At 56.3% G+C, this 11,444-nt stretch overlaps 1 protein-coding gene across 1 annotated transcript in view; it reads right to left on the minus strand.

The window, feature by feature from the left end:
• CHRDL2 (chordin like 2) overlaps positions 1 to 11,439 on the minus strand; it is a 27,934-nt gene extending 16,495 nt beyond the window's left edge. The window contains exons 1-4 of the mRNA XM_019471450.1: positions 11,358 to 11,439; positions 3,205 to 3,317; positions 2,648 to 2,741; positions 1,678 to 1,820 (exon numbers count right to left, since the gene is read on the minus strand). Of these exons, the coding sequence (XP_019326995.1) occupies positions 1,678 to 1,820; positions 2,648 to 2,741; positions 3,205 to 3,317; positions 11,358 to 11,439 (432 nt within the window). The remainder of the gene's footprint in view (positions 1 to 1,677; positions 1,821 to 2,647; positions 2,742 to 3,204; positions 3,318 to 11,357) is intronic.
• Positions 11,440 to 11,444: the final 5 nt, after the last annotated feature.

The raw sequence follows: 11,444 nt of genomic DNA on the forward strand, positions 1-11,444 counted from the left end.
TCGGTGCGATGGGCAGGGAAAGCCAAGTCTGCATCCCTCTTCTTTTTTATGGCAGAGGCTGTAGCCGCTACAAGCAGTTCCCCACAGCATCCAAATCCAGCATCAGCACTTTCTATTCCCCTTCCTCGCTCCCTCTCGAGGAGGAGGAGCTGCTCCATTTATCTCCCGACACTCAGCTCCTGGCACGCGCGGCCCCACGCTCCACACACCTTCCCCATCGCCGCTGGCCAGGCTGCCTCACGCCTCCCGAGCAAAGCATCAGGACTCGGTTTTCAATGGGTTTTTGCAAGATCCCAGCCTCTGGGAGAGGGCTGGAGCCAAGCCCTGTCTCAGGGCATTGCTGGAGGCTCACAGAGGAGGAAGGTCCCTCCGGTGCTGGCAGACGGGTGGTGGATGGGCAATCCACCACAGGGATGCACACCAAGGACCACATAGCATCCCGGATGCTGTCGCAGCCCTCGGGTAGGGCAGAGCAGATAAACCAATTGGGTTTTTATTGATAAACGCTTCTTGCAAATGCTTTTCACGGACAGCCTGGAAAACACACGCATATCTCCAGGCTACAGCTCTGCACACGATGGCCCGGAGGGCTGGTGAACACACTGCAGAAGTTTCCAGGTGAAATCAGCTCCTGGTGCAGCCCGGCCACCCGGGTGCTCAAGCACGTCTCAGCCCTGGGTTCAGCTTCCACTTAAATCCAAGCAAGGGGGATGAAGATCGCCAGGTGCCTGCCCGTTGCCATCTCCGACTGCTAGGCTCCACTGCCCCTGTCTCTCTGCTGTCATCTCCTGGCTGCGTCAGGGGGTGAGCTCCATCCGTGCAGGGCAAGAGCTGGCTGCTGGAGGCACCGCGAGACCCAGGCACCCAGCAGTGGTTGGGAGCCACCAAATCCTTTCTGGAGCTCAGCTCAATCTTACCAGCTCAACATCGGGCTCGACGTCCCCAGAACTTCCGAAGCCCAAGAGCTGGCACCTCGCGTCCGTGTTGCCTTGCAGGCACGCTGAGCTCCCCCAGGTTCCCCTGGCTACAAACCCCATCTGCTTTGCAGCAAGCACATATGCGGAAAGGCTCCCGGTTGTTCTCTCTGACAGCCGTCTGCCATACGATGCCTCAGTGGGGCAGGTGGGATAGCTGGATGCTGCGGGGACAGCCCCAGAGCACTGGTCCTCGCAGCAGGCAAATGCACCCGTTGGTGTGCTCAGTGGGGACAGGGCTGTCCCCCTGCCCACCCCAAGGAGCCCCAGTGGCGTCCGCCCAGAACTGGCCCGTGGGATCTCCAGTGAATAACCCACCCTTGGAGCAGCTTGTTCGTGCTGTTCCCGCTAGGGAGGAGACGCAGACGAGTGCTTTGTGCTCCAACCCCAGGGCCCAGCGGACATTTGCAGCACACCCTGCTCTGAGTTTAGGCCAGACAACGCACCCAGGCAGAGGGGGAAGCACCCGGCTCTGCCGTGGTCCTTAGTCACTGGGCAGGGAGGACCCAGCACCATTTCAGAGGAAGGTCAGAGGAAGCTCAGTCTCCTGCACCGATAACCTGATCCTGACAATAAATCATCCCACCATGGGCTGGTACCACCCAATGGTCCTCATGAGGTTTTTGACCTGGTGGGACACCGTTGGGATGCAGGACCAGATCCCGAGCCCTCCCCACCTCCCGCGGGCTCGCAGGTAGCTTACGGAGCAGCTGCACTGCACACACTGGTTTGGCTGGCGGCTGGGAAAGAGCTCGCTGGTGGTGAACATCTCGCCTTGCTGGTACGTCGTCCCATTGTACTGGCAGGACTTGACGGGTGCCCGGAGGCCAGAAGGGGAATGTGGCTCTGGAAAAGACGATGAGAAAGCAGCAGGGTGAGAGCCAGCCCCTACCCAGCTCCGATGTAGCGCGGGTGCTCGGCATATTCCCCATCAGCCTGACCCGAAAGGATGAGGAGCCCTTTACACACCGCAGTTATCACGAAGAAGCGGCCGGGAGCATTGCATGGCCCGTAGGGATTTATGTGCCCAAAAGCTTTTGGAGAATGGGGCTGCCCTGACCACGCTGAGCTCAGCGCAGAGGTAAAACCTGGAAGTCTGACATCTCGCGGTCTTGTCCCCCGCTGTGCCAGAGTGGTGGCGAAGCTAGTCAAAAACCACCGGCGATTTGGGAAATTAGAGAAAAAAATTAGAAAAAAAAACCTATTTTTAGCTCATTACCCATGGGAGAAGCTCTTTTTATCTGACTCCGTCTGATGTTGAAGGTCATTACATCCAGGGGAGGGAAAAATTCAAGAATTCTGTTAAAAATTTTCAAAATTTTTTTTCCCCGTATCCAACACATTTTGCTGGCAAATGATGTGAATAAAGTGCCGGCTTCTGGTTTGTCACTGAACTGTGAACTGACATTTTGTCCCTACAAGGCTCTTGGGATGGGGGGGAGTTGGAGAAAGTGGTCTGGTAGAGAGCCCTTGCCCATGTAAGTGACATTTTTGGGGGGAAAGAGCAATGCAGGCAGCCTGAGCTGCCACTGCTGCTGTGACCCCCGTGAGCGGGGCCAGACCCAGCATGGCTGCGCTGCCCCAGGCCTGAGCATTCAAGTGACTGCAGCTGAGGTACGCCCGGCAGGACCATGGCCACCTTGTCACCCCCTCCCCCTGGGTTGTCCACCTACCGAGACACCGCGGGCAGCACTGCTGGGGGTCGGTGACGGGGCTGGCGCACTGCAGAGCCGGGCACTGGATCCGGTAGCACCTGATGTTGGCGTTCTGGGGAGAGAGAGAGAAAGACAGTTCGTTCAGCCACACGTTCACCCCTGCAAGAGGAGGAAGATGTTGGGTGATGGCCCCATTATCACGATAGATTGTGCTGGTGTAGCTCACCCAGTCAAGGACGTCTCCATCCCTGGCTCAGGCCCCGCTGTCAGCCCGCTCATGGTCTCACCTCTCATCATCAAAGACCACCCATGGTCCCACAGCAGCTCTGAGCCACCTCCACCCACAGCCCACCAACGCTACTGAGACAGCTCCCTCACAAGGTCAACCCAACAACCCCAGGGCAACGTGGGGCTTTTCCAAAAGGAGAGAGATTAATCCAGCGTCCCTACAGGACTGGAAAGGGCTCCTCTGGTCAAATTAGACACCAGAACCAATCTGCTTAAAAGCTGCCAAAGCAATGCCCCAACGCAGCAGCATCCCCACCACCTCCCGCGGCACCTCACGGGGGACATGCCTCGGAGCAGCTGCAGCGGATGCAGTACATCAGCCCCTGTGGCTCCAGGTAGGGATGCCAGCTCTCACCCGGGCTGTACTTCTTGCCGTTGAAGTCGCAGAACATATCCGGCCCTGAAAGTCAACCAGGAGAAGCTACGTGTGAGAAAGGGACAGTCCTTGGGAGAGCTCTCCTCCCTCCGTGACGAGAAGAGCAAGGACAGCTCTGTGCCTTCATGCTGTCCCCCACGATGGCCACATCCCGTCCACCAGACCCCAGACTGAATACATTCCCCAAAAGCCTTTTTTTTGGCCATGATTTGTTTTTTTAGGCTGGGACCCATCTGACCAAATGGTGACTTCTCTGAGCAAGCTGGACTCCCTTTGCAAGTGAGGAACAGAATGGGTGTTTTTGAGGCAAAATTTAGAGTTGTCACTCTAAAATAGGTCAGTAGAAGTGCTCGTTGAAAGGTGGACAGGTGATTTCAGGGTGATGCTATGGGACTGAATTTCCTTCAGGGAGACCAGAAGGGCTGGGAGTGGTGGGGGAGATAGGAGAGCCTGAATTTAGGAGACATTTTCACTGTTACCCAAAAAAAGCAGAAGAAATAAGAAAGACATTTTGGGGTAGAAACACATTCTGAAGGAAAACTTTTTGCTCTCCCTAAGAGCTTCAGCTCATTCTCTCAAGGACCCCTGGACAAGCGCTATCAGCACATGGACAGCCAAGCATCAGCCCTACGGAGCAGGACCATGCTGGCTTCCCCCATCCCACCAGGCTCAGCCCCTTGGCTTTACCGGGCTCGACATGGCACTGGTCTGGCCGGAGTGGGTTGAACCATGCTCTTCATTTATGGGGCTGTCCATGGGGACAGCAAGCCCACTTCATCCACTTTTTGCCCCAAAAAGCACAAAACCATGTATTTTTCTATTCCTCTGATCCTATCATCCCAAGAAGAGCCAGTTTCCAGCCGTGCTCCTGAACTGGAGGTGTCTGTCCCAGAAATGATCCAGCCCTGCCTACACTGGGGTGGGTTTAACCTTGCCACGGCACAGGGAGAGAGATGAGATGGCGCCCAGCATGACTGCTGAAGGAGATCCCCTTTGGTGATCCACCCTCTCCCCGGATTTTAGCAGGTCCCTATCAAACCCCTCCATCTCAAAGCCCTTGGTTACACACCAACCCTTCGGCAGGATGAGACCAGTCTGCAGCAGGACCTGTGGGACAAACCGTGGCCATAATCACCACCACCAACCATGAGGTTTGGGCCAGAAAGCCCAATTCAGTCATCCTTAATGTTCAACATCAAAAACCATCGCCTGGTCCTGCAGGCCAAGCTCCGACCCTGGTCAGACCTGCAGGAACCTGGACCCCGTAACTCCCACCGCAGCCCATCGGCTGCTCCCGCTCTCCCGTGGCGTGTCCCCAAGCCCTGACCAGCCAGAGGGACATGCTGGGGCTTAAGCTTTTTTGTGAATAAGCACACCCCTGCCCACGTGTGTTATTAGTGGTTTAAGTGCTTGCAGCCCCACTAAAAACTGACGGTGACTTAAAAGGTTATGTCATTTGTCGGGCAATTACGTTGCTTGAAGGCAGCGAAGACATTTATGCTCCCTGAAGCATTTATGGGCCTTTTAAAACCTTGCGGTGCCCTGGGGATGCGGCGAGAGGGGACAGGGCTGTTTTCCGAGGCATGGGGCCCAGCTCCCGCCGCCCGCCGCATGAAGTCAGGCAAGCTAGTGGGTGCTGACCCCGCTATGCTGCTGGAAGGACTCCTCAATGAATAGCGGAGGGTCCCCAAAAGGAGCTCGGTGGCATTCACCACCCCAATGATACTAAAAGCCATCCCATGCTCCACTCTGTCACCTGGGGTAAAGCAGTGGTTTAGAGAGCCCGGCTGGCGTTGTCCCATCTTGCCAAAACTGGAGATGCCACCTGCTTAATGCGAGTGTTTCTCCCACCAACCAGGCAAAACTCATATGAATACGCCCTAGTGGGCCGCCATCCCTCCTCCAGCTTCTGACCATGCTCAGGATGAACCTAAGCGACGCTCTACCATGGCCGGACCCTGTGGCCATCAGGAAGGGCAGCCCTACGGGTCTATGATGATCCCTATGGGTCCCTTCCAACTCAAGCCCTACGGGTCTGCCAGCAGCCCTGAGCTCCTCATTGAGTTGATGGCTTCAAGCGCATGATTCTCCAAGTTGTACCTTCAAAGAAGGTGGCCACCAGCTGTCCAGACTGCCTAGTCCAAGCACAGCGGTGTGGGGCCAGCGTTGCATCTGCAGAGGTGGAGATTTGCAGTAATTTTGGGGTGGATGCTATCAGAGGGACAGGCAGGAGGCTTTTCCCTACTTAGGTCTTTACACCATCCCCATAGCTTGCTCCAAACCTCTAACAAGTCAGCAAAGCCACATTCCTGGCCATGCACAACACGAGCTTACAGCAAACCACACAAGAATGGGGAGCGCGTGGCTGGAAAGTGCAGAAACCCAGGAGAAAGGAAAAAAAAGAAGAAGAAAAAAAAAAAAAAAGAAAAAAAAATCATCATTTTGCAAAAGGGTGAGAAAATGACTTCATTTTTCCTTGCTTGCAGCATCTTCATGAATAACACTGAGGGTGAAGAAATCAAGTTGCCTTCATGTGACACGGCCCCGCTCAGCTTGCAGGCTCCCATGCCAGTTGGCTGCTTCGTTCAAACATTTAATCACTTGCCTTTCACAAGTGGAGCCCTGGTTTGGGTCCAGCCCTCGAAAGCAGCCTGATTCATGTCTGCAAAGGGCCCGCTGGTAAAATTAAAGCCGACTGGCAGCACTGGGCAGCAGCAGACACTTGTCCGCATCTCAGTAGCACTATGCCGCGTATTTGGCAAGAGGCGCCGGCATGTTTGGTTAAAAGCAAGCTGGGGATGGATGGAAGGAGGAGGCTTAAAAGCTGGAGGCTCTGGATCATTTTTTCCCATGCCAGGCTAATAATTTCATTTTCAGAGGTCAAACTTTGGATATCTTCCCAACTCACTTGGAGTGAAAAGCCATTTGTGGCAGTAAATTGCTCCCGTGCCGTTCAGTCTCCTTATTTATTGCGTCTTCGGCAACAGCACGCTCACAAAAGTCACGTTGTTTTAGTTTTCGTTTTCCAGAGAGGGCTCCTGAGCTGCAGAGCGTTTTCAGGGCTGCAGTACCAAAAATCCAGATGAAGCCATCGCCTTGTTTTCCTTCCCGAGGAGCACGCGATCCCTGGGCAGGAGAAGACAGCGGGCCAGCCTGGTCCACGCCACCCTGGAGACATAATCAGAGCTTGCTGATTGCAAGCCAGAGGCTCCACGCTTGGAGGTGGCCCTATGGGACCTGGAAGCAGGAGCAGAGGTGGGAAGGGGCAAACACCTCCCATCGCAAACACCTCCAGGAACAGGTCCCATCTAAACAGTTTCTTCCCAAACGCAAGAAGCCCCCGATACAAGACTCTGCTCTTCAGAGTACCATTATGGGTTGTATAAACCAGAAAAAACAGCTGAAAGATGTGGAGATGATTCCTCCGCTGCCCAGCAGCAAGTCCTGTGGCCTCGTGCCCAGAGAGAGGGTGGGAGATGCTGCGCACAGCGACTCCTCCACGTGGGAGCTGCTCTGCCTTGCCTACCCCGAAGGGCTCAGCTGGGGACATCGTGGAGGAGGAAGGTTTCTTCCTGCCTCCCCGTCCAACAGCCATTTTCTGCCGTGGCTCCAGTGTTTTCTTGGGTGAGGACCACCTGGTTACATCCAAATCATTGAATACCCCAGGCCAGGGTCTGGGGCCAGTGGCCTGGCCCAGCTCATGTCCATACCCACCTGCTGGAACTGCCCTGGCCCAGCTGTCCCCAGGCATTTGGCAAAGCCCAAGTTGGCACCAGCCAACGCCATGCTGGGAGTGCACCCACAGCAAGAGTTTGGATACCCCCGGTCAATGCTCAAGGTTGTGCCCAGGCCCCGGTTTGCTTTGATTATCATTAACTGTCATTAATTATCATTAATTGCATCCTGGACAGCAAGGAGGGTATGTAATATGAGATGGAAAGTATGAGGGGGAAGACGAGGCTTCGCCGTTACAAGGAAAAGGGTGATGTCTGGCCATGGCAAGGACAAGAAGAAGCAATCAGCTTGGGGCAAAGCCTGGCAGATATAGGACAGGTATTGCTGGAAGATTTCCAGCTACCAGGAGATTTAAATCCCAGAAGAGGCTGTCACAGAGGCTCTGAGACACTCGATGAACCCCCTGGAGCAGCATCTTCATGAGATGGTCTAGAGACACCAATCCAGGGTGACAAACTGAATGGCGTGGAGAAACCCGTCCTGCGCTGCATTCAGTGACTGCTGACGTCTCTCTCACACCATGAGAATGGCCTCGATGCCTCTTTAGGATGTATCTCAACAGCTTCATACACCAACCACCAACAAGATGCCATCCTACGTCTTCATGACCTGCTCTAGATCCAGTGAGAGACCATGAACCGAGGGGAGACGGGCGAGACCCCACAGCCTCTTTGTTGAACCATCAAACTGGCCGATGTTGATCAGACACCCCCAGACATCCCCTGGCCTCGGACACAGACAAGTCCCCTTGGGCCAGCATGTCCATGAGACCTGTCCCTTGAAGCTCTCCCACCCGCTGACACAGCCCGTTTGAGCCAGTTCCTTGCACCCCTCCACATTCGCAGTGGACAAGGACGTCCCCATGGGCTTCCCAACGCGGTGTGACTCGTCCCACTGCCTGGGCACTTTGACCATGGCTGGACCAGGGGCCAAAACAGGTCAGATGTTCTCCTGCACTGATCCCGAGCCTGTCAGCAGGAATCACAGCGAGCTATTAAACCTGGAAGCGTGACGGCTACTGAAATACCACGTTCTGCTGCCAAATCCTCCTTTGGCTCAGGCTCAGCCATGCTCACTTCACCCCACTCTGGATATAGGGACTGATGCTCAACAAAATCAAGCCACATACACACGCGCGCATGCAAGACCCTGCCCCTACATCCCCCACTCCCACATCGGGGCTTCCCAGACCTGCGCAGAGCGTCCTGATGGGTCACGGGAGGTTTAAAGCTGCTTTTACATCACTGCTCCATCAGCCCGGGGAACGGCTCCCATTCGCACACCCATTACCCAGCCAGGTCTCTGCACGCGTGGGATCACCGTACATCAATCCCGATTCACACTGGAGCTCCTCTACGCTACAGGACACAGAGGAGTCCCCAGAGGCAAGTCCCTGCTGCAGGTAAAGCCTTGATCCGTGGCTAGAGAGGGGCTAATGCACCCACGAGACCCCAAAGCGTGGAAAACCCTGTGCCTCAGTTTCCCTAGCAGGGACTTTCACTCCAGGTACCAAACTGGCTCCAACAAGGATGCTGCCGAAACATCGCACAGGTCTCACCCCACTTCTCCCTCATTTCATCTCGTGGCACGGGGGTTTCTCCCACCTCTGCGTCCCTGGGCGATCTGCCGCAGCTTTCCCCTGAGCAGGGCACGTCTGAGCCGGGCTCCCGGCCCCGACAGCTTTTTCGGAGGTCACGCACCTGCCAGGCAGCGCCGCGCCGGGCGTGCGGGGGTGTGTTTATGCAAACCAGTTTGCAAGTTTTAAGAGCGGTCATAAATAAAGTGTAAAAAGCACTGTCTGGTACAGAAAGTCCAGGCGCTCCTATGACAGCCCTGTATTTATGAAGGGCTTAAAATGCAACTTAGCTGAGAAGGGACTGGTTAAAACACACCGGGCCCTTGACATGTGGCATCCTAACGACTCCGCTCACGTCCAGATTGCTTCCCACGCACTCACCTCGCTCAGTGCTGGGCTGGGAATTTCTTCTCGGGACTTTGGGAGCCTGGAAAACTATGCAGCTCTGCAAACGCAGCCTCACGAAGCACCACCGAGCTCCCCAGGGTGGAGAAGCCAAGCAAAGTCCCAGACCCAGAGCATCCCCACGGGCTCTGGGAGCAGCAGACGGGGCCCCGTTTCCCTCCTCTCCTTCCCAAGGGGATGCTCGGTTGTCTAAAGCAGGGTGTGCAGCCCTCGCTTCTCCCTTACCGTGGCCACCGGCAGGATTTGCTTTTCATCCCTGTCCTTCCCGTCTTGGACCGCTCAGTCCCTTGTCATGCTGGATCCGAACTCGTAGGACAGACAGATCCCACGAACCCCCTTTTCTCCAGGAACGACGTTAAAAGGAAATGACATGGCACCTTCCAAGCTCCTGGGGAAAACCACTGCCCCGCGCTCTCCAGAGATGCTGGCGTTTAAATGCCTCCAGCCAAAACATCATTGCGTTCAACTATTGCCGCTGAATTACTCATAGCGGCCGGGCTGCAGCACATTCGGCCCAGTAACCTGTGCCTCTGATATTTTTTCAGCTGAGAGTGTAAATCCCCTAAAATAGCCTGTTTCTGTGGGCAAATTCTTCTTTTCTGACTTGCCTTCAAGCCTGAGCGTTTCTGCTTCTCACCTATTTTTAGCCACGACACTGTAGGTCTCTTGGCTGATGAGCCTGCTCGTAACTAATTTATTCCTGTCTTCATCCTCCCTGAGCGCTCGGCCCCGAGAAAAATGTGAGGCAGTGAGCTGCAGAGGTGGACAGCAGAGAAAAGTCCACGATTTGATGAGGACCTTGTCACCAAGACCCCCCTGCCCTCGACCACGGGGGACCTGGACCCCCAGCCAAGCCCCCCGCACCGTAGGATGCGCCCGGGAGCAGAGCCAAAGCGATGCGGAGCTGGGGGCGATCCCGGACCTCCCTGCTCCAATCCTGCCCCTGTCCCGCAGTCCCCAGCCCTTTATCACCGTTATAAATCCCGCAAACAGACCCCAGCGCTTCCTCCCAAAGCAGACAAACCCCTACTGTCCCCATTCATCCTGATTTGTGCCCAATTTAGGGGCTCTGCTACCACCAGCCTGAAGAGCAAACACCTCACCTACCATCTGTTTCACCTTCTGGAGATGTCTCCATCCTCCTCCTAACGTGGGTACCACGGTTAACGCAGCCCTGGCAGAGGCAGGGAGTCAGACCCACATCCCTCGTGCAAGAAACGGATGCTGCGGTCTGAGCTCAGCGGCTTTCGATGCGCCCAGGGAAGGGAAAGGAGCCAAACTCACCTGGATTTTGCTCTCCAGGGCTCTGCACAGCCCCATCCATCCGCCTGCCTTTCCTCCCCAGCACACCCCACCGCCGGGACAAGCAATCCAGAGCTCACATTTTGGGTCGGCGCTCCAGGAGGACGATTATTTGCCGAGTGCCTAATGCACTGCTGGCAGCGGGCAAGCCGTAAATCACCCTAATGCAGCCACCGACAGACTCTACTGGGATTTAGGGAGATTAAAGAGAAGAATAAATGTAGGGACGTAACGGGTCCTGCTCTGGTTTGCTCGGCGCTCAGGTGGCTTTGCGGTGCCCAGCACCCGCTGGTGGGGTCCCAGTGCTTTGCCCAAGCCAAACCCACCTCCTGGCCCTGATTAACACCTCCAGCACCCTCCAAGCTGCTAATCAGCCCTGGCCGAGTCCTTCAAGCCTTTTTGTGCAAGGAAGTGCTGAACCTCCCTTCCCCATCCCAAATCTTATCATCTGCCCCAGTCGGCCAGCTGGGAGCAGGAGCAAGGAGAGAACAAGGGATGGACATGGAGATGGACAAGGGATGGACATGGAGAAAAGCCCCCGGGTTTGATCTGGGGGGAGGTCACTTCCCCAAATTGCCCACGTCCCCGTCCACCCTCGGAGGGGAGATGCACCCAGGTGGGGTGGGATCCGCGCAGGGGACGGGCTGTAATTCAACCTCCTGCCCTACACAAATTCTAGCCCACGGGAGCGGGGTCCCAGACCTTCAACATGTCCCTGCCAGCCCACGAAACCCCACAGCCCCCTCACCAGCACGCAGCAGTGTGCTCGGCCCTGTATGTCCCCACAAAGCAGCCAGGGACAGCAGCGGGTGGAGGGAGACACGGCCGTGTCCCCAACGGTGCAGGATGGGGGACCCGGCTTGCTGCATGGCCTGGGACATCCTGGCCACGGAGAAGCGGCACCTGCCATGGCGAGGAGCCTCCCCGTGTCCCTAGCCGTGCCCGCAAAGCCCCCCCGCAACTTCTTGGGGACCCCGGCCGTGGGGAAACTGAGGTACGGAGGGACCCAGCGCAGCCGGGAGGGCAGCGGGGGGGGGACGACTTACGAGCCCGGGCTCGGCTCTCGGAGGCGAAGAGGAGCAGGAGGCAGCGGAGGAGGAAGGCGAGGGGACCCGCCCCGGGAAGCATCGCAG

The sequence above is a fragment of the Aptenodytes forsteri genome, unplaced genomic scaffold (assembly GCF_000699145.1).
Source record: "Aptenodytes forsteri isolate BGI_AS27 unplaced genomic scaffold, ASM69914v1 Scaffold459, whole genome shotgun sequence".
Lineage (NCBI taxonomy): Eukaryota > Metazoa > Chordata > Aves > Sphenisciformes > Spheniscidae > Aptenodytes > Aptenodytes forsteri.